This window comes from Opisthocomus hoazin, chromosome 13 (assembly GCF_030867145.1).
Source record: "Opisthocomus hoazin isolate bOpiHoa1 chromosome 13, bOpiHoa1.hap1, whole genome shotgun sequence".
NCBI classification, from domain to species: domain Eukaryota; kingdom Metazoa; phylum Chordata; class Aves; order Opisthocomiformes; family Opisthocomidae; genus Opisthocomus; species Opisthocomus hoazin.
In genome coordinates, this window is record NC_134426.1 from 25,835,619 (window position 1) to 25,863,278 (window position 27,660).

The following is a 27,660-nucleotide window of genomic DNA, read 5'->3' on the forward strand; positions in this document are numbered from 1 at the left end:
TTTGCTGCGCATTCCTCTGCTCCTGGACGCAGCGCAGCTTCAGGAGCTTTCCCAGACAGGGCTGGGATGAAGGCAAGTCTCCGAGCCTCCTCTGCCCCAGCCAAAGGGTGGGGTATTCCCTGCCCCGGGCCCACAGCCGCAGCGGTCGGGAGGCAGAGGCAGGGCCGTGCCGCAGCCTGGCAGCCCAGCGGTGCCAGCTCAGCGCGCCCTGGGCCGCGCCGCCCTCCTTGGCACAGCCTTCAAGGGCGCAGGAGCAGAGGGTAACGCGAGTCTGGCCCGCAGGGCAAGAAGGGAGAGTCCTTCGAGGCAAACCGAGGGGATCGGGCAGGGTGGAGTGCTCGTTCGTCTGGAAAGACGATGCAGGGAAGCCCTGTAATATGAAGATAACGTGATAATCCGTCCCTGCGAGCAACGGCAGGGAAGGAGGAGCCCCTTGGCCCGGGCGCCCAGCCGGGCAGCCCGCCTGGCTTCACCCTGTGCTCGGCAGGGCGGGGAGAGCTCTCCTGCTGCCTGGGGGGGGGCTCGGGAGCTTTATTTTCCTGTTCTTCACAAGCAAAATGAAGCCGTTTCCTTTCTGCGCTTATTTTCTTTGCTGGTTTTCGTTGGAATCTGGGCTGGTTTTGATATTGGTGCCTGGTGCTTGTTTGCCTGGCAAACTGCAAAGAGGAAAACTCTCATTAGAGCGATTCTAGGGCTGTGCTTTTGTGGCTGAGGGCTTGGAAACTTCTCATTCCCGCTCTGTGGTCCTCCAGGGAGACCTCCAGGCGGAGCAGGAGCGAGCAGGCTTGCTACTCACGCCGTCTCGAAGGTAAATCCAGAGTAGCATTAAGGCCTCTTTACTGTAAACATTTACAGTCTCTTCCGACATCTTTACAGGTGCTGTTTGCCTTTTCTCCGTCTGGTACACGCTATCTCTACGGCAGAACGTCCCCCTCAAAGATGGAAGGAGCCTGGAATCGGCTTCTCAGCCCACAGGGCAGCACCGGCGCAGCGATGCTGAGCAGCTGTCTGCCTGGCAGGGCCGTTCCACTTGGCAGCCAGACAAAGGGCTCAGGAGTAGGAGGAAAACAAGGCTGGGAGGGAAAGTCGCTCCAGATAATACGGCATCTGGCCTGGGAGGAACCATCTGAAGGTGGGGAGCAGGGTTACGCCGGGAAAAAGTTTGTCCAGGAGAATTTAAGGGGACAGCTTGTCTGAAACAGGCACCCAAACTTCAATCTGAAATTGTTGCGTGTCTGCCGACGCGGGCCAGGCGCTGGGAGAGGATTCCCTGGGGCCTGGCTCATGGCAGCTGCCGCAGTGCTTTTGGCTTCGGCACCCTGTATCGCAGCCCCCCTCGCAGAGGGTCTCAGGGCCGCTTCCTGCGGAGGGGGAGCAATCCAGAGCTTCCAGGAGGATTTTGAGGTGTGAGAAGAAAGGGCAACAGGGTAGAGCTGGGGAATCTGTATTTCTGTTCAGGATTGGGTGTTTCTCGTGCCTTACGGTGAGGATGGGGCAGTAAGCAACAAACACCAGCCGAAAAGCAGATTGCGGTGGAGGGGCACCAAGGGCTGTCAGCTTTATCTTGGGAACAAAAAGAGCAGGAGGGAAACCTCGTACCATCAGCAGGAAGCAGTTGTAGGGAACAGAGACAGTAATGTAAGGAGCTGTAGCAAGGCGATAAGAAGGGAGCAACAACGGAGCCAAAGAGGATAAAATGCACATTTTTCCCTCTGTGCCAGTGTCCCAGCTGGCCCCAGGAGCATGCGAGGTGTCCCTGGAGCAGGGCCTGGGGAGGGAGGTGTTCTGCACCAGGAGGTGCTGGCTCATTACGATCCCAGTCAGAAAGGTACTCAGCCCTGTAAACTATATTTTAAAATGGTGTTTGTTAGAGCTAACACCAACTTGCATCTACCACTTGTGCTCTTCAAAGAGGTTAAGCCTGCCTTCACTCAAGACTTAAAAAGCTTAATTTTCAGCCTAGGCCTATCAGAGACGTTTCGCTTCATTTTGGGTGATCCTCTTGGTTTTAGCACAACAGAGTAGTTCGGAGACTGAATTAGTGATTGGAGTTTGCAGACAAAAATTAGTGGTCAGAAACTTGTAGTAGGTGCTTCTATGGTTATTTTACATGTGATGCGGATCACTAGAAACGTGGGGAGAAGTATCTGAATATAAACTCCCTCCAGAAAAAGGAGCAAACTTCCCATCTCTTTCCCCTTGCTGCTACACGGGTCTCTGTGGTGGGTGAAGGATGGTTAGAACATCCCCAAGTCACTCCATTCATTCAACCTGGCAACAATTAATTACATCAAAATTAATGCGCAAACATAATGTTTTACACGTCAAAGACATGCCAGGAAAAAAACAGAGTCTTTCCATGCCATCTTTAATTCTTCTCATTGTTGATTTAATCCAAGATGATAAGAGACCATCCTAGTCTGCGCTTTCCCTTTGCAGGTCTCGAGGAGTGTCACAGCACAGCTCTGCAGACACTGACGGCTATTTCACTTATTTCCAGATAAAAGTGGGCAAACTCGTTTGCCTTAAAGCATGGCCCAAGGCCCCCAGCTCTGCCTGGGAGAGCCCTCCTCACAACCAGCTGCCAGCGCCTTCCGACCTCACGCTTTGCATGTGTATTCCTCACACCCTGCCCAGAGGGGTACAGCATCCAACCTCGAAGAGCTTTGGGAAGGGGAAACCTCCTCGAGATCAGTCCGAGCGTGGCTGAGCAGGGGCTGGAAGGCTTACTCTGTGGAAACACTGGCTGCTGAGTATTCCCAGCGGTTTGGGAGGAGCAGAGGTGAGAAAGTCAGACCAGGAGAGCGAACAGAGAAAATACAAAGAAAAGAAGAGAAGGGGGACAGGGTGAACGTTGCAGATCTTACACAACCGAGAAGAGGTAGCTGTACCTGGAAACTGTATCATTTTCACGCTTCCAGATGACTGGAGAGACGGGCACCTCTTATTCTCCATCCTCCCTTGCTGAAAAACATAAGCAGAGACATTTATTTTCAAGTTACCTCTTAGCGTGGAGAAGGCTTGAAAATGTCACACGTGTGATAAAATGTCTCTGCTGTATTTCCTGCTTTATGACTTGGCCACTTGGTGATTAAGAGGTGCTTTTTCTGTCAGTAAACAAGACTGTGCCATCAGTCTGCAGAGCAGGGACCTGTGGCTTGCTGCAAGCAGCCTGGAGCCTGCACGCTGCTGCAACTGCAGTTGTTACACGCGGTGCAGGGTTTGCACGCGCAGAAAACAACTCTCAGCGGTGCAAGCCATGCTCGTCACATAAAACAAGTTCAAACTGCAGGCAGCCCCTCCGAGGGAGCTCAAATCTGTGGTCACTGCGCTGTACAGTCGGCCCAGGGCCCAGGCACAATGGTGGTTTTATTCTTGTGGCCACACCTGGTTCAAAACAACCAAAGTGACTCCACAGAGCCCAGGGCAGATAGGAAGAACCTGCAGGTACCTCCTACCCAAGCCAACTTCAGCAGTGCCTGCGAAAACACAAGAGGCAGCTAGTGAAGTCAGTTGGAGCTCACAGAGAGTAAGGCTGTCGTTTGCCAGGGTCTCATGTCTCGTGCTGCTGCTGCTACCTGTGCCCAGAGAACGGCAGAGCAGGCATGAAGTACTGAGATGTGGTACTGCAGGGTTCCTGCTTACGGGACAACAATCTGTCCCAACAAGCCTGACCATCTCATCAAGCCCGACCCTCACACTTTGCTCCAGAGCTAGCAGTGGCTCGTGCTGAAGCAAGGTTAATCTTTACAGGATCGTTTCCTTATCCCCCCTCCTGGAATATTGTATATTTTGAAGCTGTCATTATAAAACCCAAGCAAAACACGGGGGATCTTGCTCTTCACAGTGCTGCTCTGGGCACAGTTCTGTAGAGTTGGTGTAAAGCTGTGAAAAACAAGGCAAGCTCGGAACATTCCCATTTCGCACTCACTTGGTGTGGCTGTAAACAACCGCGCAGCAATGGAAAATCCCAGAGCGGCATGGCCCTCGCCTGCAGGGCTTCACTGGCCTTCCAGGAATCAACAGAAAGGCAGTTATTTACAAATCTGGACATGAAGCTTTAGGGATGCAAAGTTCTCACTCACCCAGCGCTGGATCTGAGGGGTTTACCAGTGCATTCTTTCAGGACTCTAAATTAAAGAATAATAAGATCCGTTAAAGCCCCAAGCACCAGTGTGAAAATGCTGTCACTGAGATTTAGTTTATACCTGGAGCTCTCAGGTCCCCTCTCTAACAGACGGGAGCAAGGATAGTCTGTGCCACTCCAGGCTTTGCCACGATAGCTGGTCATGCGCTTGGACTGAAGATAAAACACAAAACTGTAACAAAATCACAGAATCACAGAATCACAGCATGGCAGGGGTTGGAAGGGACCTCTGTGGGTCACCCAGTCCAACCCCCTGCCCAAGCAGGGTCACCCAGAGCAGGCTGCACAGCACCGCGTCCAGGCGGGTCTGGAATATCTCCAGAGAAGGAGACTCCACAGCCTCCCTGGGCAGCCTGGGCCAGGGCTCCGTCACCCTCAGAGGGAAGAAGTTCTTCCTCGTGTTCAGATGGAACTTCCTCTGCTTCAGTTTGTGCCCGTTGCCCCTTGTCCTGTCGCTGGGCACCACTGAACAGAGTCTGGCCCCATCCTCCTGACCCCCACCCTGCAGATATTTATAGGCATTTATAAGGTCCCCTCTCAGCCTTCTCTTCTTCAGGCTGAACAAGCCCAGCTCCCTCAGCCTCTCCTCGTAGGAGAGATGCTCCAGGCCCCTCCTCATCCTCGTAGCCCTGCGCTGGACTCTCTCCAGTAGCTCCTCACCTTTCTTGAACTGGGGAGCCCAGAACTGGACACAGCACTGCAGATGGGGCCTCACTAGGGCAGTGTAGAGGGGAAGGAGAACCTCCCTCGAGCTGCTGGCCACACTCCTCCTAATGTACCCCAGGATCCCATTGGCCTTCTTGGCAGCCAGGGCGCACTGCTGGCTCGTGGTCAACTTGTTATCCACCAGAACACCCAGGTCCGTCTCCGCAGATCGTGTATTTCATCTGGTCCCAACCACAATTTTCAGATGTTTCTTCTATGCAGCATGCAGTCTCTAGGGCACGAGCTGGGGGTGGTCAGAGGCTGGCTCACCTTTCCCGCTCTGCCTCGATTCTCCTCTACGCGGAGGAAACCATCTAATTGTTCCATGACTATTTCTGCGTCCCTGTGATGGAGATGCTACCTGCCTCCCTCTGCAGAGCAGATCCCAGTGAGGGACACTGCAGGCCTAAATCAGTGTCGCTTGAAAGCAGTTTGCTCCTGACTCCCAGGGAGCAGGATCGGGCTCCCGGTGTTGGCCGTCACCGGCATTAAGAGTAGGATATAGCCTTGGGTAGACATTAATTGGCCCATGCAGTAAACTACCAAGTACCTTGGTGGTCTCAGGGTGGCTTCTGGTGAGGTACAGGTGCGGGTCCTGGGGGTCTCAGGCTGAGCTGCGTGCCGAGGGAGACGTTGTCCACCTCCTGAGCAGGTATATTGGTATAAATCTGGGGTGATTTAGTGATTACAGATGTGCTTTTGAGATTAATTGACATCAGGAACAAACTTGAGTATCTTATAGTGAAAGGGACAAGTTCTGGAGTGGCAGACACAGGCTGGAAAGCTTCGTAATTTAACGTGCAAATTTAGAGGTTGTTTTTTCTTTTTGTGGGGAAGTTTCACTGCTGCTTGCAAGCAGAAAATGAGTCAATTATCAACGAGATTTGTATTTATTTTTTAGTCCCTCAGAAGCTGCAATCTACATTAACCTTCAACCTTCGAGTGGAGAGACACAGTGGTTTGAAAGAAAAGGGGGGTGAGGAAAGGCAGATTTTTCCTTGGCAGCATCCAGGGCAAAAAAAAAAAAAATCTTTTATTCTGAAATTATCAACAGGTATTTTCCGTCGAAATTAGCGCGGGGGGGGGGGGGGGGGAGGGACGGACGGACGGGGAATAAACCCGCCGCCCGCCCTGAGGTGAGGGGGGAGGCGGGAAGGCAGCGCCTCTGGGGCCACCCCGAGGGAGGCGTCACCGCTCGCCCCTGCCAGGGGCTGCCGGCCGCGGCCCCCCCGCCGGGAGCTCATTTAAATGCCAAGTTGTGCCAAAACTTTCCGAAGTTAATTAAAACGCCCCCCCCCCCCGCCGCCCCCCTCTCTCGCCGTCGCCGGGCTCCCCCCGCCGCCCGCCCTCCCCTCTCCTCCCCGCCCGGCTCCTCTCACGGCGGCGTCCCTGAGGGGAGCTCCATTGTCTGTGAGGGGATGGCCGCGGCACCCCCCACCCCCCCCCCCGCCCCCGAGGTGCGCGGGGCGCCGGGCCGCCGCGGCGGGTGCCTGCCTCGCCTGCTCCCCCAAAGTTTTCGGATCCGCGTCTCTCCTCATGATGTATGGATGATATATTGCATTGTGGGTGTCAATATAACTGACGGCCATATTTGCCGGTGCTGCTACTGCTGTAAACAACCCAAAGTGTCTGGGAGACACGGAGACGCTTCACTGAATTTCAGGACGCTTCTCCTCCTCCCGCTGGCCATGTCTCTGGGAATGTCTTACAAGCCCAACTTGAACGCCCACATCCCCGGGACTCCCCTCAACCCGGGTAAGTCCGCGGCGGCAACTGGGTGGCAAGTTTGGGAGGCGTGCGGCGGGCCGCCGCCGTGCCGCACCGGCACCTGGGGGGGAAGCCCCGGACTCGAGTTTTTGCCCAGTCCGGTATGGCGGGGCAGCGGCTCCGCGCCGCCATTACCAACGCCCGCCCGCCGGCCGGCGCCGTTAGCCCGCACCGCGCCGCCCCTCCGCCGGGGAGCCGCGCCCGCCGGGCCGGCCCCGCGCCGCCGCCGCCTCTCCGGGGGCTCCGGCCCGCCGGGTTTCCTCCATGCTCGGCTCCCCGGGGCGGCTGATTGATCTGGATCAGGAATATTCCGCCGGCGCCTCAGCGAGGACCGCTGCTGGCGGGACGCCGCAAGTGCCGCTTGCGCCTCGCCTCGCCTCACACGCGCGGCCGCCGAGCAGCTCTCCTCAGGCGGAGGGGCCGCCCCGGGGCCGCTCTTCTCAGGCGGAGGGGCCGCCCGGGACCCCGGCCCCGCGCCCTCCGCCGCCGGGGCGGTGAGGGGGGGGGGGCCCGTCAGCGCCTCAGGGGGGACTCTCGGTGCTCAGAATCTCCCGGCTCCGCGCAGCAGCCCGGGCGGACGAGCCCCCTCTGCTCGCTGGAGATTTGGGGGGGGGGGGGGGGGCAGTTGCTCTTTCTTACAAAAACCCTTTTAAAAAATGATTCCTCTTGCTCGGATCTGTTCAGGAGTCTTCCCAACTTTCCTCTGTAGAAAGTTTCTCTGATGGAATTAACTTTTTTTTTTTAACGACATTCCCCCCCCCCCCCCCGTTTTTTTCCCCCCTCCCCGGTTCCCGAAGGTAAGTGCGGGCGGGCGTTCTCCCTGTGCCGGGCTCTGCCGGCGGAGCGGGTCCCCGTGGCGGCGAGCCCCCGGGAGCCGGTGCAGGCTGAACAAAGCCTCGGCAGCGATTGCTTGGCGCTGGGATACCCGGGGGGGACCCCGCCGAGCTCTGCGCCTTGGCCGGGGGTGAAACAGAACCAAAATGGAGAAGTTGGGTTTGACTTGAGTGAGGTTTCCGTCTCCCTTCCCCGCAGCCCCAGCCTGCAGGGCTGGCATCGGACCATCCGCAGCCGGGAATCGGGCTGATTTTTTTTTTTTTTTTTTGAGAAAGGGAAAGTTTTGCAGCTGGGTTTTAGGAGGGAGGGAAATCTGCTTCGGTGATTTTTACAGCGCCGTTTGCGGTCGTAATCCTGGCCAGACTGATGAACGAGAAGGGATCAAGAAGATGCACCTCTGTTCTAGCTAGCAGGAGAGCGGCAGGCTGGTTTTTAACTGGAAGGAATGGTCGGCAGCCGGTGGATGAACCGAGGTTCCCTGTGCCTCGGAGACTTCCATCCTGCTTGGGGCTGAGCTCGGTGGGGCTGGGCTGTGCGTGGGGAGCGCCGTGGGCCCCGGCGAGCTCAGGAAGCAGGGGATGTGCTACAGGATTGTTTTGACGAAAAGCAGAAGTGTCACCGAAGGGAAAAAAAAAAACAAAACAAAGCCCAGCAAGGGAAACCGTTCTCCTGTCGGCTCCCACGAGAACCTGTGCCTTGCGCTCCGGAACAGCCGTAAAATTGCGGGGAAAACAAAGGTGGTATTTTGCGGTGGTGGGTGAGGGGTGGGGATTAGGTCATGCTATGGGGGGGGGGGGGGGATCCGAGTCTGGCTGTTCCGAGCCAGGGCTGCGAAACCCCGGGTCAGACACGCCGCTCACAATGCGAGCTGAGTGGTGAAGTTTCTGTCTCTGGTCCTCTTGCTGCCGTCTCTGTGTTGCTTTACAACGCTCCGGCTGCGAGCGGATTCTTTCGTGCAGTTTTATCTTTCCCTTCCCCCCCCTCCTTTTTTTTTTTTTCCCCTCGTAATGGCAAGTTAGCAGCAGTTTGCTGTCATGCTAGAACTATTCCTGTCTAAGTTGTCCTCTCTTCTGAGTTCGGATCATCCTCAACACCCCCAGAATCTTTTCAATGAAAGAACGTCCTCCTCTGAATCCAAAATGGGCTCTCTCTTCCTTCCCTGTCTTCTGCCATTATCCTCACGCACCAGCTCTTCCTCTAGCTGGTGGTATTGCCAGCACCGTGGCCTAAGGCCAAGGGAGTTAGACAAAGCAGTCCTTGCAGTTGCACATACCGCATTCAGAGTGATATGACTGCAAATGGCCCCCTCCTTTCTGGAGCTTAATTCTGAGTGGAAGGAGATAGCTGCACTATTGTGCTTAAATTAAATGCCACCCAGCCAGGAGCAGGAATCCGAGGTTTGCTTCCAAACCTGGGGTGAAGGACCCCCCCCCCGCCCCGTCCTGCAGAGGAGAGGAAAACAGGAAATCTGTCCCTTTTGGCCTGAAATCAGCCCTGCAGAAGCCTCTCTGTATGAATGCTGAATATTTTGGTCTCGGCCGACGGAGGGCTCTGGCCAGCTGTGGATCTCGCAAGGATTTTCCTCTGGGAGGTAATGCTGCTTCCCTGCAGTGCAGGGCTTCTGGTGCAGGAGTGTTTGGAAAGGCAGTGTCGACTCGGCTGCTAGAGCTGCGTCCTTGCTGCAGAGCTAACTCCTATCAAGTTTAGGCTGAGTGGCCACTCTGCAAAATCATGTTTAAACTGCGCTTGGTAAGGGGATCAGTGGGACGAAGCAGTTGCGGTCGATGGGTGGCTGTGCTCCGTTCTTGCATGGGAGCACGCTGGGGACTCAAAAACCTGAAGTCCAGAGAGAGAGGAGCTGTTTGCAGGGGAGGAAATGTGGGGAGGAAGCCTCCGTGGGTTGTCGGCAGATCTGGGGATGACTGCGGGTGGGGAAAACGCAGCTGCTCCATGAGTGACTCAGGATGCTGGAAGCATCCGGGCGCTGGCTCCTCTGCCTCATACCAGGCTGAGGGAAGGAGAACGTGTTGTCATGGCAGAATGTGGGGCCTCTTCCTCGTCCCCATTGCCCAGGTCGGTGGTGACATCTGGCCCAGGGTGTCTGCAACCGGACTTGCAGCGTTTTGTCCAAATTATCCCGTCGCCTGCCCGTAGGGCCTGTGCTCTGGGAATTGGGCCTCCGTGTGTAGCACCCCGCGCTGTCACTTCCAAACTGTGCTTGGGTAGCCCTATTTAATCTCCTGCACAAGCACCTTCTCTGCCTGGGCAGTAAAAAAGTGCTCTGTGAGGGACCCGCGGTGCTGTGGCTCTACCTTCCCAGCCTCACCTGACCCTGCAGCGTCCCAGGGGAACCTCTCCTACCGTTTCTAACAGCCATGTTTTGATTTGTTTGTATTCTCTTGCTTATCAGACTGAATCCTTCAAAGTAGTTTCCTCCTTGTCTGTCTTGTGTTTCGTATCGTTTAGCTCTTTTTCTCTGTAAGCGGGCCAGCTGCTGAGCTGAAGTAGAGTGTCTCCATTGACTTCAGTGGAACCAGGGAGATTTACACCAGCTGTGAGCTGGTCTGCAGTTTGTCTTTCCGCTTGTTTCCACGTGTTTTCTGACTCTCTGGATATTCACCAGCATTCCTATTTTGTTCAGAGTTTGCACAGGTCAGAAAAAAGTAGTTTTGAGATACAGAAGCCAGCAGAAACAGCTTGTGATTTTCCTCTGGTTTTATTCTAATTCTTGCAGAAATGTCAGGTTTCAAGACAAAACCCTGTTCCTGTTTAATAAAGCTTAAAAACCTTTTTTTTTGTGTGTGTGGGATCTGGAAAAACAAATTCCAGTAGATTGTGGCAAGGGAAGGAGCTGCGTCTTGGCTGCATGTGAACGAGTGGTGACCAGTACAGCAGGTACTGCTGTAGCTGAGGACCAGCCCGACTGTCAGTGCACCTGCCACACCCCACAGCAACCAGAAGTTTCTTGGCGAAAAGGGCAAATTCTCACCGAGAGGTGAAACGAGAACAATTTTCCTAACTGAGGCTGTAGCTTGCAACTGGAGAGACCAATTTCTTGCAGTCCTGAGAAATGACATCAAGCACACTAGGCCATTCCTTGTATTATTAAGACTGCAGTGCACACTCGCATGAGCAAATGGCTTGCTTGTCGCCCTTTACGGAGACAGCTTATGTTTGATATTGTAGTCCATATTGAGAGGTTGTTTTGGAGTGGGAGTCCAGGAAAGAATACTGTTTGTAGGCAGAGCAGAGAGCAAAGTGTTCATGCTTAGCAGAGGGGATAATTTCTAGGAAATATACTCCTCCCTCCGATTCAAACTAAAATTTGCTGGTTCCCTGATCTCTTGAAGTGCATGTGAAGTTAAAAGTGATCTGAAAAGAAGCATACTAAACATGTTTCAGAATTAGCAATTTTCAAGTGGACTTGTTCGGACGTTTAGAAAACAGGCGTTTTTGGCTTTGTCTACCTGAGCGTTTAGCTTCAGAGCAATGGTATGGTTTTCACAGTCAGCGAATCTCCTCATTGTCCCCACCCATCACGTGCTGGTTGAGTTGTAGGGTGGTTTTGGTTCATGCTGACTTGATTCCTTTTGGATAACAGTAAACTAGCAGCTCTGCTCTGGTTGTGCAGCGCTGATGCTCCATCCCTTTTAATGGGAACACAAGGGTCCTAAGCAAAGACTGGACAGCTTTGAACCATGCCAACCATAGAGACACTTAGTCTGGGGGACCAGGTTAAAATCTAGTTTTAAGTCGTACCCGCTCACCCCAGCTGCATATGGTGTACACGTACCAAATGCTTTCATCTTTTGGTCCTTTCCTGTTGTGCCAGATAACTTGCTAGTGTAGAAGCAGCCTCTGTCTTAAGCTAGAAAAAAAGAATGGTGGGGAGTCCCAGGTCACTGTCTTTTGTTTTTCTGAGTTTAAAAAAAAAAAGGCAGGGGGGTAGGAGGAGGAGACATAATACATGACTGTTATCCACATAGAAAGATTAAATGGAATGAGAGCACTAGAGCAAAGGCCCAGAGTGTGACAGATCAAAAGAGCAAGGCCTCTGGCTGTTACGATAAAGAATGTCCTAGTTCTTGAGATCATATTTGTGTGTGTGCACACTGGATTTTTTTAAAAGGAAATAGTTTTAGTCAAAGAAAGGTCTGTTCTACCACAAGGGCTGTTTAAGGGGGAAATAGCGGGTGAAAATGCGACTTTCACAGCCAGTGCTATAAGGAATGTTTTGTGCAAATGAGAACGGGATCCATTATTTTAAATTAAAAAAAAATTATTGGAAGGTTGGGGGAAATGAGGGATGTCTGTTTTTGCTCTAGATTGGCAGTTCCTATAGAGTTCGGTGTGTGGCTTGGCTGTACAGTAGATCTACTTGTGTAGACATGCATATGGTGTCCCATGGATGGGAAGGAGTTCTTGTTGAACTTACATCAAAGTGCATAGAGGGCTAAGGAATCAAATATTCTTGTAGTCAGCCAAAACACTACGACCGTGGCTCAGGCTGTGTCCAGATACTCGCCAGAGAAATGGCCGTGCTGGTTGAAGATGTTGCCTGTCTCCTGTGCTGGAAGATACTTGCCTTGCAATGTACGTTGGCAGAGCAGCTTACGTGAACATTTCTCATGTGTTCTGTTGCAAAGTTGTCTGGTTTAGCGGAGAAGTTACATCCTCTCAGTTAAAATACTGCAGCCTGGTTGTCTCATACCGCATGCCGTCAGGAGTCAAACTGCTGTCATCTGAAGCTGATGCAGAATGTCCTCCCGTTGTGTGGCAGAGGCAGTGACCTCCAGCACCGGGCTCTGTGTAAAGAGGTGATGACCGCTAGCCACCTAAATGGCAACAGCCTTTATGTTGCAAACAACCTCACCTTGAAGAGGCTGTGAAATAGAGGTAGAAGCAGTGAGGTTCCACAGGCTATGCCACGTACCTTAGGTAAACTCCAGGCTACACGTGTCTCGTCTTATGTGCTGTCATGTTCACGTGTAGAGAGTTTGCAAAATGGCAGGATTTGACCTATGCAGTTTCATAGGACCATACAAAGCACAGGGTAGTGAAGAAACACATCCCCAATGGGGTTGGCTCTTAAGTCGGTTCTACGTGAGTAACTCAGCGAATTGAGTAACTATTCTTGATTTTACTTTGCTCTTTGTGAGAGTAAAACAGGGTGGCAGTTGAGCTGTGCAGGTGCCGTGGCATCTGCTGCGAGCAGATCAGGTGAGAGTACCCCAGCGTTCTGCTCCCATGGCTTCCTTGCAGGGTGCACGGTAAGCTGCCTTGCCAGTTATTTTTCCGGCAAGAAGCAGGGATAGAATTGAGAATTAAAACTTAGAGCAGCAAATTGGTATTGCTGCTCAGGCTTGGAGACATTGGCAAAGGAGCTGAAGGGTTCCCTACAAACCTGTCAAAAATTAATGGGAAGATTCCTGGTCAGTGGGAATTTAGGCAAACAGAGATTGATTCGAGATCCTTTGTCTCCCAGGGTGTTAATCTGGGCTGAGAGAGACTGCTGGAAGGAAGAGATTTTGACACAAAAATCTCATTTCTGTTTGCTGTATTGTTAGACACCCCCCCCCCCAATTAATAAAGATTAATATTGATTAACAAGAAAATCACTATTTCTGTGGGGAAAAATGCTTCTGGCTGAATACAGGAATAAAAGACTTAGTTGGCACAAGAATAAATGGGTATATAAAAGGGTTTGTGTACATTTAATTAGGAAAGTGGAGGGAGGAAAGTGTGTTTATTAATTTAGGTTTTAGGCAGCAGCGGGATGTGATACCGGTGTCGCTTAAATTCAGTACCAAGGACACTCCCTTCTCGATTCTGTCAGTTCTTAGCTGTCTTGTCTCCATTGTCATTTTAACATGAGAGAGCAAGCTTCAGTTTAGATCCCCCCTCCTTTTTTTCTCTCTAGTGAAAACCTAATCATCACACTGATTTTTGACTGGCTATTGGCTGTGAGACTTGCTGGCCTAATTTTTCTTGCTAACTGTAATAGCAATAGCTGGTGATTTTTTTTTTGTTTAGTCTGAGATATATAGGATGTTCAGACATGTAGACGTATTTTGGGTTAATTGAGTAATAGTCATCCAAGACCCAGGGCTTCTCCTGGAGATTAACATACAAAGTGATAGGTCAAAAAGCTCAAGGTCTGTTACCCTGTGAGATACTAATACCCCCACAATTAATTTCATTTTCATGATTGCATCATCTTAAAATGAGGTGAAATGAAGTATGTTTCTTTTCTTTTCCCCTTCCAGCTGAGTTTGACTGGCACAACTTCTGACATGGGTATAGGGAGGCTGGTACCATGGCCAAGTCAAATCCTTTTCTTTGTTCTCTGGGCCTGCTGCTGCTGCTGATAAAGTGGTCGGCGCATGGCATTATGTCTTATTACATTTTTGATGCAGACTGCAAAGAAACGGGTAAACTCACCATGGTTACCACGATCTGTCATTTGGCAGGGCACGCTGTACTCAGCGATGGCCTCTAGTGTCTGCAGCGCAGCTCTGCGTATGTCGTGGGTACAGGAGACAATGCAGCACCCCTGGCTGCCGGAGCTCCGCTGGTCTGACTGCTCATTCCAGCCGGAGCGATGCTCCAACTCTGGCGGCAGGTTCTTACTCATAGTTGCCTACTGAAAGTTCTGGTTTATTTTTGTCGTTCAGTGTTGACTGAGTCACTGCTGGACTCAAGCTCCTGTGCTGAGACCAAGCACCATCCAGTGCAGCGCTGTGTGTTGCTGGCTTTCACATCTGTGAAACCTTCTTGGTCAGCCCCTGGATTCACTGCTTTGTCCTGGCACATCGCATTTCTAATAGAGTTTTCTTTCTTACCTGGACATACCCTGCTGTGTTACTTAGTACAGACCAAGCACTTGTCATTGCTTAAATCAACATAATCCGAAACAATCACTAAATTACCTGCACTCTTAACCGATATGGTGGTGATAAATTGTTTTTGGCTTTGCATGGGCTGCAGCTAAGGTTTGCTCAGTGGGTAGAGCAGGATTCCTGAGCCTGGTCATTGGAGTCCTTGCCTTAATTCTGAACCAGCGTGGAGCTCCCAGGTCTTGTATGTGACGGCTTGTAATAACAGTTCAGGAACAAGTCTTTGCAGGACGGGTCTTCTGTTTTATTGTACATGAGGAAGAATGACTTTTCGCTGCTTAATTGAGGTAATTATACCTTCTTACCTTGCAGCACAAGGGGCTCATTAGTGTTTTTGAAGCCTTTTGAAGTCCTTGGAGGAAAGATGCAGTTTGCTGTTGTGTCATGTTTGATAACTGTTGAAATTCAGTCATAGGGACTTGAAATATTGACTGAGTTGTACGTACAGAAATCTTACGGTTGTACTTGTATTTTGAGCTGATAACGTGAAGAGCTAGTTGAGAGAATAGCTGACAACTGTGGTGGTCCTTCACAGTGCTGTACTCTGAGTGCGTTGTTTAGTTTTTTGTGATTTTACTATGCTTTAGCAAAATGTGAAACCTTAGCAATGGAAATGCAGATGGTAATGCCATAAAATTTAGCAGCTTAGTTAAAGACAAAGAGAAACCCTGCTTTTTTTAAGGTCACCTAGCGACCAGGCCAATTTGCCTTTTTTAAGGATTTCACATCCAGTTAAGTAGTTAAAATTAAGAAGGCGCTCTTTTCTTGTAATGAAGACAACACCACAATGATATCCTGTGATTAATTCTGAAGTGGAAAGAGACTTCCCTACTGAGGACAAGAGTCTGTTCCACTATGTTCAGCACTGCTTTTCACAGTGTGACTGCTGGCTCACTCTTTTTGTAGTGAGGGGAAAATGTGAATGAAAATCACCTGCAACTAAAACAAAGCTAGAGATTTACACGGTTCTGAGCCCCAGTGACTTTTAGCATCAGTTTAATTTAGATATAAATGAAGGCTGGTAAATGAGATCTGATCCTCTTATGAAAGACAGTTGGGAATTTTCAGCGAAGGAGTTTGTCAAGGGGAAGGTTTTGCAGACAGCAGGCAGCCTGTGTCTGTGCCCACAGGCAAAGACAGCAGCATCGGTGGATGCAGGGGCACTTCAGTTGCAAGAGTGAACAAGTTGAATGGTGTAATGCTCCCTTCGTCAGTAACCACCAGGTCCTCTAGCACTGTTGTGAAATGGGCAGGATGATTAAGCCCCCTAAGGAAAATCTCGAAGTTCCTTCTCACACCCAAGTTCTTACCGGTGGAGGTGAGGGGGAACAAGTGTTTTGGTTGCTCGTTTCTGGAGCAGTTTGTCAGTGATCACATTAAAGTCTGTTTCTGTAACTCTTGGCTGTCTCAGAACCCTGTAGATCTGCATATGATCTTTGGTAACTTTAGAAAAAGTAACCCTAACCCAAAGTGATGTTATTTTTCCTTTGTTTTACTTACATAGCACAATTTGACTGGCTAAAAATGTTTGATATCACACAAAGAGGAAAAATGGTAGCACTCTTCGCCCCTGATGTCGTACAATGAGTAGCAGATCTGATGATACACCTCAACGGACTGTACCCTAGGAATAGTTTTGCCATTGGCTGAAAATAGGACTGAGGGTAACTTGCATTGACCATGTGATGACACTTTGAGTTGCAAAATTACTTTCAGATAACTTGCACTGAAAAGGTAAAAATAGCACAGTACATTAGACTCATCTATGTGGAATGTATATATGCAAAAATAGGGCTGCTTAATATTTACAGTTTGTCAGAACAGCCTGTCATGTTACACTGTTTCACTTTTAGGCAAACAATTTGCACTGATAATGTTGCAGGCTGTGCTATTTTCAAGTGTACAAACACCAGAGAAGCGTTAATTTGACCATTCTCTTCCTAGCACATAGTGTGACCCCGAAATTGCAGTAGTAAGCTTAGACAAAGGTGAGAGGTCACAGCTTTAGAAAAAAGTGATTCAAATGTGTCCCAGTGTAACAGACTAATTAATCTGTAGATAGTAACAGATTTTTTTTTCCTCTCTTGTCTCTCTGCAGCTGGGAGTGTTCACTCTCCCTCCACAAGCATGGCAACATCTGGGCAATATAGACAGCTTATAAATGACTACGGACCCCCATCTCTAGGCTACACACAAGGGATGCAGGTACAGCTCTGCTTGTTGGTTTTCTTTAACCAGATCACCGACCCGACGTTTGCGTAGTAGCATGGATTGTGGTCTGTAATCTGAGGTGTTCCTCCCTCCCACCGAGATTTGAAATCAAACCCAAATGGCAGACTGATTCATCGCACATGTCTTGGGATCAAATTAGACTAAGCGGAGTGCTGAGTGAGACTGGTTACTAATTAACCGTTAGTCCCATCCCTTATGAGTCACAGTGAAACATGTCTTATGTTCTGATAGTAGGGGCTCTAACATGTTTTAAAATTATTTGTTAAAAAATGAGTATTTCTGTACTGTTTTACTTCAGCAAATTTATACTCTGAAATTTAGTCTCACGAAGTGTGTGTCACAGACAGTCCTATGGGCTGCTTCAGGAATCCAGTAGTAAACTTTCTGTGAAATGTGGTTGACTTAATAGGATTTCCCTTACTATAGGGGCAGTTTTGTTTTATCAGCTCCTCACTCTCCCTGCCTAGCTAACTTCTCCACAAAATACACACCTAAACACTGAAAAAGCAGAAACAGAGTTAAATAAGTGGTTCCCAGTTTGCTCTTCTTGCAGGACTATTTTAACTTCTGTTTCACCTTTCAGTCTTGCAGCTGCAGCCTCCCCGTTGACCTCGATTTTTGAAGGGCACGCAGCATTGTGTCCAACTGTAGCTGCAACTGCAAAAAGAAAATCATGCTTATGTCATAAACTTGAATTTTTTTTTTTTTTCAAAGTGGCTTCGAGGGTTATTTCTGGTCTTCTGTGAATTTCCAGTTGCTGTTTGTTGTAATTGTTTTTTTTTTCAGCAGTATTTAATTGAGATTAATCTGCTTTCAACTACAGGGTACCAGCAGCAGTCAAGTACCGCAAAGCAAATATGCAGAACTTCTAGCTATCATAGAAGAATTAGGAAAAGAGATTAGACCCACATACGCTGGGAGTAAAAGTGCGATGGAGAGGCTAAAAAGAGGTACTGTTTAAAATTATTTAAAAACAAACAAAAAATTGTGTCCCATACACTTTGTGCACTGACTACCTGTATACAGCTTCATGACAACTGTTTCCCTTGAAAGGAGACAGCTGTCTCGAGCTCATCATTAAACTCGGTTTATTGACAAGCAGCCAAAACCTTGGGATACTCGATTCGTGCTGTGTTTGTTAGATAAACCAGTGACCAGATGTGCTTCATGAGCACAACGGGAGTTTCAGTTAATAATTCAAACCTGATTTTAGAACCCTTAAGGTGTCTGATGGATGTGTTCTTTCAGGTTCCTGGTGACTTACTTGCCCCTTCAATTCCCTTTTCTCCCCAGTCTCCAAAATAAACAGCCAAGCGTTGTTTACTCCTTCTCCTATAGATCACCCATCTACTTGACCCAAGAGTCTTTACTAAAGCACATTTTGTCTAAAGAAATACTACATTGTGGTAATTCACACTTAGGCTGGTGGAGAGAAGCGCTACAAAAATACAGGTGGTTGGGGAAAGCTGTTCGGACCGAGATGTCAAGCACACACGTTCCTCCTCGCTGCTGCGTTACTGTTGTCAAGTGGATGTCATCTGGAGTCCACTAGTAAGGAATGCAGAAGCTTTTTAGGCCTGGCTGATGAGGTCTCTTCAGCTTTGCTTTGTCAGCTAAAAGGGGTAATAAATGGCCTTTCCTTGCAGTGTAAAAGAAACCCCCGCATGCCCCACTGCTGACATCAGCTTGGCATTGTCCTCTGCAGGGGACGTGTGAGGGATATTTCTGAAGGAGCAGTGGGACATTCCACTGCTCCAGCTCCTGAACTGACCCTGAAAGGCCATCAACAACAGTTGTGCTGGCCATTCTGTCCTTTGCCAGTACAGTGTAGTTACCTTTTCCTCCCTTTCCTTGGTCCTTGTGCCGAGTTTGGTTCACACATTCAACCCCGAACAGGAATGTTATTGTAACAGACTAACTTCACCACCTTGCAAATCCCTCTTACATTTACCCAAGACTACAAAGCTTTATTTAAGGCTCAGCCATTATGGGAGAGTAATATATCTGCCGTGACATGCAATAAAATGACTAGTAGCTGTTCTGGGAAAGGATGCAATAAAGTCTGCTGATGAGTGGTAAGTGGAATCTGGCCCAGCTAAAATCAATGTTGTTGGAGTCTCTCTTTTTATTGCATTGCCTGAGTCAGTATTAATAGATCATGAATGACAGTAGGCTAATGGGAACAACTTAAGAGACCAGGAGAGATACAGACGTTCTCTGAACCTGAATGGTTCAGTTCCGTGAGGAAAAGTTGTTCTGTTGCTTCTTGCAGTGAGTATTTAGTTTGTTGGCTAATGTAGAAGCAGTTTTTATTGGCTAACGTAGGTTTTTGATTCAGTGCTGACACTGTGACTAGCTAATGTTGCAAAAAATCCCCAATAAGTACTTTCTGCTGCCATCTTTTGGTCACTTACCTCTTTCCTTTTTGGGAGCCTAATGGCTGAAGGAGCATGTGCAAGTGTGAGAGCAAAAATGATTGAGAGTAGCACGTGACTGCAGCCTCCATGGCCATGTGGAGATTATTCCTGAATAAAGTCCCTGTCCCCAGCTCCACCTGCTCCTAAGTACAGAGGCTGCCGACCTCTAAAATTGGCCAAATTCCCGGTGTTCTGCATAATTCAGTGTAGTTCTGCTGCATGAACTGGGCGCCCTGCCACCAGATCCAGGTTTAATGCACCGCTTTGAGTAGGCATTTCTGCATCACACAGCTGCGGGATGCAGCTTTACTCGTCTGTGTCAGTTTAACCCTCTGCAAAGCCTTGCGCCCGTCAAGTCCCAGGTCAGTACTCCTTGGTTGTAAAGGCTGCTGCTGTGATCTGGGCTAGCAGCCTTCTAGAAACAGAACCCATCATCTCTAAATAGAGATTAAACCTCATCTATTGCCTTTTTGTCCTTTCTCCACCTTGTTAAGGAGCATGATTGAGCAGCTTCTATCTTGTCCTGTCAGTAAAATATAACCTTGTTTGTCGCAGAAAAATCTGTCCGTCTCTCATTTTAAAATCTATCTCAAGCTCTGTTCTTACAGCAGCTCTGTGAACATGAATCTAGATTTAGTTCCAGGATTAAGAATCAAGGTCCAGATTGCTGGATCTCAAGGCAGCAGGACTCATGGTGGAAAATTCCACATTATGTCTATCAGATGAGAGTAGATATGGCAGCATGTAAAGTGAGGATGATTTACACTGGGAGCCGAGCCAGTGTTAGGAGGTAACTTTCTGCACACACTACAAAAAAAATTCCTTCTTTTTCTTACAAGAGACACAACTTGTGTTTAAGCAGTATTATGAAGGCTTGGATTTGAATGCATCCTCTCAGAGGAGAACTATCCCTTCAAGCTATTAAGACTTTTAGAGCTTGCTAAAATGACTCCACAAATAACTTCGTAATTTTTTTCACTCCACTACAGCAAAACAAGTCACAGGTGTAGGTAAGATTTTTTTTTTTCTTTCTACTTAAGTCTCTGATTTTAGATAGGCCTTGTGCACTGCATATTAAGACATACCTGGCACTGCAGACCTACACACCTTATCATGCTCCGATTCCTGGTTTAGTACCTTTTCAATTTATAATGCCAGTTTGGGAAAGCAACCTTGTTTAGCAGCAGCTGATGTTTGGAAAGCAAGGGATCTCTCCCTTTTCTGAGGCATGCTGTGGTAGCCTTGGCAACTCGGGACAGAAATACGTAAACCTTTCTCTGAACTGTCGTTGCGAGTGTGACCTGAATGAGATGATTTAAAGTATGTCCCATTCTTTTGCAGGCATTATTCACGCTAGGGGATTAGTTCGGGAATGCCTGGCTGAGACGGAACGAAATGCAAGATCCTAGCCCGCTAATTCAGTTTCAAGATTTTCCATCTCTTAATGAAGAAAAAGTAACCCTTACTCCTTTTGACTCTTGAAACATGCTGACAAATTCCTTTATTTTAAATGTTTTACCTTTCTTGGTTTGCCCTTACAAAAATGTATAGTTAAGAATGAAAAAACAAGGATTTTTCAATTTACTGAGGGTTTGCATTTTGTAAAGACGTTAAAACTCCCTACAATGTTTCTAAAACATGAAAACTGAACTGCATGCAGAAGAATGCTCTTTCTCTCCCAGGCTATATTTCAGTTCTCTTCTTATCCAGCCACAGCCTCATTTTCTTTTTCCTTTGACTATATTCACTTAACCCCATACTGTCAATCTTTCAAAGTTTGACATAAGCTCTAAGGATTTTTTTTAATAAATGCAGAATAGCATGCTGTACCTAGTAGTCTGCTAAGTCACAATTTGTCATACAGCATAGACCCTGCTTAGAAATAACCTCCCCGTTCTCTTTATTTTTCCCTTTTTGTTCATTTTGCATAAGCATTTGCATGACTGTTAGTGCTTTGAAGTCCATTTAAAAGTGCATGAGTTATATGGAAAATAGGGAAACCTATTAAATAACAACAACGTCCTGGAAAGCTAATTTCTATATTAAGGCTGGAGATTTCAGTTTAAAGTTTGCCAAAAAAAAAAAAGAAAATTCTGGATAAATTACTAAAACTGTTATTTGCATCTTTGTATGTATTTATTACTTGACGTAATAAAGCTTATTTTCATTAACAGTTTGTATTAAAACTACGTACAGTCACTTTAATCAGATTCGTACTCCATTAACAAGAACTCTCAACAGATAAAGATTTAACCTTGAAGCAGGAGGCTCAAGTCCAGGAGCAGACAAGGGAACGGGCCTGCAGACTGCTGGAGAGTTTCCATCCGTGGCACAGTCCGGATGCAGTCGATCTCTGTGTGAAGACGGTACAGTTGGTAGTAAGCTCCATTGCTTTCAAAATACATACGATGGCTTTGGTCCTTGAAGCACTCTCCCTTCACTTTGAAGGTGAGAACTCGGTGGCAGCCAGTGAGGGTGCTGTCCAAAAATGAAAGAGAAGTTCTGATTAAGCAATTACAAGTTCTTAAGAGGATCAAAATAGGAATGTATACTTCACTAGTGGCTCCGAAGTAACAGTAACAAAGGAAAAGCAGCTGCGTGTATGCCTAAAACAGGAAATTATCAAGATGAGTGAAGATACCAAAATGCCCAAGCTTAACTGCGGCACAGCATAAACATAATAAATAACTAATTCACTATTGTACAAGCAAATCTAAGTCCTAAGGAAGATGGACATCTGGGATTATCTAATACTTATGGAGCTATGGATACTTGAAGAAAATACAGTACTAAAAGGCAAAGTTCATTACTTGACAGCTTGGATGAAGTGGAATTCTGTTGCCTTGGGAGGCAGCTTCAACACATGTTGTTCTTTACCTGTAATGACCCAGTTTTACCTTTGAACTGGAAGAACATGACTAACCAACCCTCACTTGCAGGAGTGCCTTCCCCCGCAGTACTCATCACCACTCCAGGAAAGACTTTTTAAAGCTTCTGTTTGAACTTCATTCAGAATTGACTAGGACAGAGTTAAGAGCTTAAACCTCATTCAGGATTGAGTTAGAACTAACAGAGCTGAAGGAGGCAACCAGTGACTAGCATCTCTCCTAGAAGCATGTCTGTTTACCCCATCAGAACCAGGATCTAAACATAGTCACTGTTTATGAAGGATTTGTGTCAGTAGAGGCACTGCCTGAGTAAGGATGGAGAGTTAAAACCTTTTAGGGGTGTTCTCCGTATGTACTGGAACTCCTACGAAGCAGCACAGGGTATCAGCTGGGCAGGAGGAGATCTGATTTTTTTTTCTTTGTCTCCATTAACAATGGTGGAAAGTTTATCATGCCTTTTTAATAAGGATTGGTTTATCATCTTCTGAACCTGGCAGGAAAACTGATTACTAAGCATGAGTAATGAGATGATGGCAGACAGAAGTAGGAATACATGCCTGCTTTTATCACTTCAGTTTTAGAGCAGTAGCAGGTGACTACGCAGTATTTCAGTTGTGCTTGTGAAGCCCTACATCATCTGTTAGTTTGAAAACTGTGTTTAGGTACAATGACAAACATTTCCCTTACCCTCCTAGGGCAAGTCAGTTTATTTCTTATCCAATTGCTGCATCTCTTTAAAATGCTTTTTCCTTTCTAGGTTTTCCTTTGCTTTTCTTTTTCTCTCCTGCTTCTTCTTCTCTGATACTTTCTTCTCTTTAAAAACATCGCTGTCTTCACCTTTGTAGAAGAGGTCAACTTTTTCCTGCAGGATTTCTCTGGCTATCTTTCGGTTCTGCTCCACTGATCTTGTTTGGTGACACTGAAGAAATACAATAGGAGATTTTTACTGGAACTTAACATGTTTATTATTCTCCTTTCCCTTTCAGTCCACATATTCCTGCCATTACAGTAAAGAAACTCCCCTCTCCCCCAAGCCAAGAGCATCCTCCTACCAAGAACTGCTGGAACTTTTGTATCCAGGTGGTAAGATTTTGGAGAGGCTGCCTAATAATTATTTGCTGCTGTAACTTGTCAGACTGGCTTAATCTTTAATTCTATCAGCGAACAAGATTGCTTCCATATTAACCTTGGAGAGCTTCTTCTGAGTTTAACTGTGTCTTCCCCTTGCAATAAGGAAGGAAAGATGAATTTCAAAGTATTAATTCACAAGAAGTAGGTAAGAGTAATGCTTAAAAAGAATCTGCAAAGTGAGTGTATGATCAACTTGTTAAGGACAACATTCTGACTCACAAGAGGGACAGGAATGTGGCAGCTGCAACTGAAAGGCAGCTACAATGAAGACACATTTTACTGAAAAAGGACAAAATAGTGCTGCATGTCAGAGCCAGGAAGATCAGCCATTACCCCACGATTATTTATCTACCGATACCCAAAGCAGCTTCTTGCTGAGATACAAACTGTTCCTCTGTGACATCTGCACTGTGATTATGCTTTACTATGAAAGGAGACTTTGAAGACATGATGCAGTTTGTGACCTAAAGAAACAAAATACAATTAATTACCTTCACTACAATCCCAGATGGAACATGCTTCAACACAACACAGTTGTTTGTCTTATTTGTGGCTTGACCTCCTGGGCCATCACCTCTTACAAACTGTTCTTTTAATTCTGCCTCAGTTAGTCCAAGGAGATTGCAAGAGTTCTTCTTTCCTGCTGCCTGAAGTAAGGGCGCTCTGCGCAGAGACAATTGCTGCTTCCTCAAAATCCATGGTCTCCATGATGGTGTTCGTACTTCTCTCAGTAAGAATGTAAAATGAAATAAACTTGGAACATTCATACAGAAATGAGGACACAGTTTCACTGGAATGAAACCTGAAATAGAAGTGGAGAATGGAGTTTACTGTGAGAATCCTCGCTTTAATTTGATCTAGTTTAGCTGCATGTCTTGAGTGGATTTTGAATATTCAAATTTATTTTCAAGGATATTTGAACTTGTTTCACAGGCATTTGCCGTGAAATATTTACCATTCCGAATGGAATTTTGGTTCTCATTGCAATTAGGTTTCTTAAAGTAGTCAAGATTATTTTGTTTTTGAAAGTAATCTGGAAAACAGTAAATAAATTAATACTCCTACCAACACTTAGGAAATACTAGAGATATCCAAAAGGAAAGGAAAGAAAGGATTTTTCTGTCTTGTTGTCTGACCTGTGCAGTCTGACCGGGAAGCTCTTCAGGACACTGCACTCGTGCCCAGGTTGTGTCTTGCTAGCAAGAGTACCTGCAGTTCGCATGTTGACGCATGCCTGAACTACATCAATGGAAGACAGGGGACTGCAGGAATTCTCCTCTGAGGTTCCCTTAAACTGTGCTCTACACTACTGAGAGAAACAGCAAATTTATGTAACGTAACTGGCCTAATAACGTCTTGGCTTGCCATGTTCGCTGGCTTACAGTCATTGAAGGCTGCAAAGAGGAGGTGGAGGGAAAACAAAACAATCAAAAAAAAGAACAAGACTGCATGTAGAACATTTCCATCCCAAGGATATGGAGATCAGGAGTCAGATCTGGCAGAACAGAGCTCCAGTAGTTTAAACAAGTCAGAATGCAAAGACGGATTTTAAACTGTAAGAACGATGCATGACTGCTCAGTCAACACACCCGACTAGTGGTCCAGAGCAGGACTCTGGTACATACACGCACAGTTATAGACTGATTTGTGATTCTGAGATTCCTTTGTAATGCTAGGTTAGTACAGGCATGAGAGCAACCCTTACCTAAATAGATTGCATGATCTAGACTTGTCTTTTGACCTTGTTCTGTTACAGAGGTTTCCAAATTTTGAGGCCAGGCTCTAGCACGCCTCCGGCTTGGCGAGCGGGCCAACACAGCAAATGTGGAAAACTCCATTTCAAATCAAAAGTATTGCTCTATGTTGACGCTGTTAACAAACCATCCTGCTCTACTCTCATAACTTTATATATATAGTCCATCATATGGCTTTCACAGAGGAAAAAGAACCGAGGAGTAAGCAGACCACTGCAATTTCAACTACTGCTTCACAGGCTGATTTTTCCCAGGTCAAGTTATTAACAAAGGCAGAACAATATGCATGGAAATATGCATTATCCTCACGGATAATGAGGAATCGGGTTCTGCTGCTGTCAAATGGCACTCTTCAACAAGGCATTAGGTAGGCAATTAATACCTGCTGTTATGCTTGAAATATTTGATTCAGAAAAAAAATACTTCAGCATGTGAAGAAGTGGCACTTAGCAATGAAAATCCATAAAAGCTGAACATAACTGTTGAAATAAAAATCATTTTAAGGAAGCTTTTATTGGCAAGTAGAGATGTCCACTTGGTGGCACTAGAAGGTAGTAACATCTTTTTTTCTAGAAGAACTAAAGCAGTGAACCAGTAGAACTACCTAGTTCTGAAGCGAGCCTTTACTGAACAGCAGATTTCATACGAATGTGAAGCAGCCTGTGTTGAAACCAAGGCTGGCAGCTATCCGCGCTGCCTCGTCTCAGCAGATCAGTCAAGGCAACAGATCCCCTTCCCTGTCAGCCTGCTTCTGCTGCTTGATGCTATAGCTGTAAGCCAAGACTAAACCCCGAAGGTACTGGAGGGTTTTCTCCAGATTTCACTTAGCACAGAAAGTCTCCAAGAAACACCTGCAAAAAAAGATCTTAATAATGCTGTAATTCCAAAAAAACCCCAAAAGCTTTGCTTTTAAGCACGGACTACAGGAGAGCTGTGTCAACAGGAACACGGATCTCCCAGTTCCTAACCGGTCTCGGGCGCGCAGCAGAGCCACGGGGCAGCCGCTTAAACCGCGCTTCACCGCGGTTGTTTCGCTGAAAATCCTGCGCAGACACCCGCGCTTCTTGTCCCAGCGCCCAGGACACCACGCAAGCTATCGGCGGAGGGTCCCGCACAGCTCCGCAGCCGCTGAGCGCCGGTAACGACGGGAGGGCAGCGGCCGCCCCAGAGCCCCGGCGCCGCGGTCCCCGCGTCGCGACCCCCGGCCCTCCTAGGCCCACCGCCTCCCCGCCGGACTGGAGCCGCGAACGGCGCCTCGCTGCAGGCTGGCTCCCGCCCGGGGGCCTGTGAGGAGCCGACAGCAGCCCCCCCTACGCCCGCCGCCACCTCTTACCTCAGGCGGCTCGGGGCCAGCGGCACCGCCCCCTCCCGCGCCCGCACTGCGCAGGCGCGCTCCGCCGCGCACGCGTACGCCGCCCTATGCGGTGCCGCTCACCTTCCCGACGCGACGGCAGGCATTGCGCATGCGCTTTCAGCGCAGGAGGGCGTGATCACCGACCTAATTGGCATTTGGGAAGCCAATCACTGCGCAATGGGCGGGCTTACGCACGCCTTCCACCCACTACCAATCAGGTTCTGGAAAACCGCGCGGCGCGTAGTCCCACTAGCCAATCCCCTCGCGGCGGCGTGCGTACTTTTCCACGTAGCGAATCAGAGCCGTAGGCGCGCCCTGGCGCGCGGTCAAGACGGCCAATCATCGAGCCGCGCTCCGTCTTGAGCGCCCCCTACCCCACCGCGTTCGAAACTCGGCCGCCAATCGCCGGGCAGGAGGCGGCGGGCCGCGCCTGTTTACCGTCTAACGGTCGCTGGAGGAGGCAGCTCTTGGGCCGCTGCGGACGTCTCCCCGTGGGCTCCCAGAAATGCGGGTAGGAACCGGGCGAGTCTCGGGGGCAGCGGGCGGGCCCGGAGCCGGCGGCGCCGCCGCGCTTGGCCGCGTCCCAGCGCCGCGAGGCAGCCTCCACCGCCCCGCCCCTTACCCCGCAAGTGGCGGGCCCTCCAGCCAATCCGAGGCGGTGGCGGTGTCAACATCCCGCAGAGCGAGGGGCAGCTTGCCCAATGGGAGTGCGGGGGCGGAGCTTGAGCAGAGGGCCAGTGTTGGGGGGCACAGTAGCGGGGGCGGGGGGGTCACTGTGAGGGGAGGGGGCCCGGTGGGGCAGAGCTGCGGGTAAGGGGTGGCTGGCGGGGGGCGGGGGCCCGGGCGGGGCACGCAGAGTTGGGGAGGAGGTCACTGATGGAGGGGAGGCGACCCTGAGGGGCAGGCGTGGCCTGAGGGGGTCACTTCTGAGGGGAGCGGGGGGGTCACTGGAGGGGGCTTGGCGTTAGGGGCGAGGGCCTTCCCTGAGGGGACCGGGCCTTTGCGGCCCCAGAGGCTCGATGTCCCTCCTCGGCGTCCCTCGGGAGGTGGGGGCCGAGGCACCCTGTCACCCCTCGGCCAGCTGCGAGGGACGGCGGGAGTCGGACCTCTTTGGGGAAGAGGGGCAGCACCGCGGTCTCCGGGGCTGGGCTGGCCCAGGTGCTGGCTTCTGAACCACCTCTGATACTTGGCAGTCAACGTATCTTGCAGTCTGTGTGGGTTATTTTTTTTAATCCTATTCTTTCACGTAGGGACTCTGCCGTATCGGGGCTGTTCTGTGCTATGGAAACAGCTTAGCTGTTCCTCAGCCCAGTTATAGCTCATTTCATATTTATATTTTTTTATTGTGAGCAGACTTCTCATGAGGTTATGAAACAAGCCTGTGTCACAGCTAAGTCCCACCCATCTGCTGTTCTGCTGAGATAGGCCACTCAAGATTTCACCCTGGGGAGATGGGGGGGACTGATGTAGCCCCCACCGTTGCCATCCAGCTGCTCCTGAGGCACTTGCAGCTTCTGCTTTATCTGCCAAGTTGG

General features: G+C 48.8%; 3 protein-coding genes across 10 annotated transcripts in view; 2 read left to right on the top strand and 1 right to left on the bottom strand.

Moving 5' to 3' along the window:
• Positions 1-6,213: 6,213 nt before the first annotated feature.
• Positions 6,214-21,171, top strand: CDK2AP1 (cyclin dependent kinase 2 associated protein 1). 2 transcript variants are annotated; one of them, XM_009932494.2, is made up of 4 exons: positions 6,214-6,607; positions 16,448-16,554; positions 17,405-17,531; positions 20,340-21,171. In XM_009932494.2, the coding sequence occupies exons 1-4, from the start codon at positions 6,271-6,273 to the stop codon at positions 20,405-20,407; spliced, it is 639 nt and encodes a 212-aa protein (XP_009930796.2). In that variant the 5' UTR covers positions 6,214-6,270; the 3' UTR covers positions 20,408-21,171. The 2 variants fall into 2 exon arrangements, with proteins under 2 accessions (XP_009930796.2, XP_075290420.1); XM_075434305.1 differs by lacking the exon at positions 6,214-6,607 and adding an exon at positions 8,937-9,044.
• MTRFR (mitochondrial translation release factor in rescue) lies at positions 16,549-26,631 on the bottom strand. Of its 4 annotated transcripts, XR_012765402.1 has the most exons (5): positions 26,105-26,201; positions 23,509-23,819; positions 22,574-22,805; positions 21,253-21,476; positions 16,549-17,238 (listed from the first exon to the last, which is right to left on the bottom strand). XR_012765402.1 is itself a non-coding variant. In XM_075434308.1 (4 exons), exons 2-3 carry the CDS (start codon positions 23,782-23,784, stop codon positions 22,593-22,595), a joined length of 489 nt encoding a protein of 162 aa, XP_075290423.1. In that variant the 5' UTR covers positions 23,785-23,819; positions 26,564-26,631; the 3' UTR covers positions 21,113-21,476; positions 22,574-22,592. The 4 variants fall into 4 exon arrangements, 3 of the variants coding, with proteins under 3 accessions (XP_075290423.1, XP_075290421.1, XP_075290422.1); XM_075434308.1 differs by lacking the exons at positions 16,549-17,238; positions 26,105-26,201 and adding an exon at positions 26,564-26,631 and having other exon boundaries at positions 21,113-21,476; XM_075434306.1 differs by lacking the exon at positions 16,549-17,238 and having other exon boundaries at positions 21,113-21,476.
• Positions 26,554-27,660, top strand: part of MPHOSPH9 (M-phase phosphoprotein 9) — a 33,381-nt gene continuing 32,274 nt past the window's right edge. For all 4 annotated transcript variants that reach the window (XR_012765401.1, XM_075434302.1, XM_075434303.1 and 1 more), the window contains exon 1: positions 26,554-26,636. The gene's annotated coding sequence lies outside the window, so the exon portion shown is untranslated. The remainder of the gene's footprint in view (positions 26,637-27,660) is intronic.

Excerpts from the sequence above, each read along its gene's own strand:
- CDK2AP1 (XM_009932494.2), top strand. The coding sequence starts at position 6,271 with ATGGCCGCGGCACCCCCCACCCCCCCCCCCGCCCCCGAGGTGCGCGGG. Across the intron at positions 6,608-16,447 it reads CGGGACTCCCCTCAACCCGG|CTGGGAGTGTTCACTCTCCC; the intron begins GTAAGTCCGCGG and ends GTCTCTCTGCAG. Across the intron at positions 16,555-17,404 it reads GCTACACACAAGGGATGCAG|GGTACCAGCAGCAGTCAAGT; the intron begins GTACAGCTCTGC and ends TTTCAACTACAG.
- MTRFR (XM_075434308.1), bottom strand. The coding sequence starts at position 23,784 with ATGAATGTTCCAAGTTTATTTCATTTTACATTCTTACTGAGAGAAGTA. Across the intron at positions 22,806-23,508 it reads CATCTGGGATTGTAGTGAAG|TGTCACCAAACAAGATCAGT; the intron begins GTAATTAATTGT and ends GTATTTCTTCAG.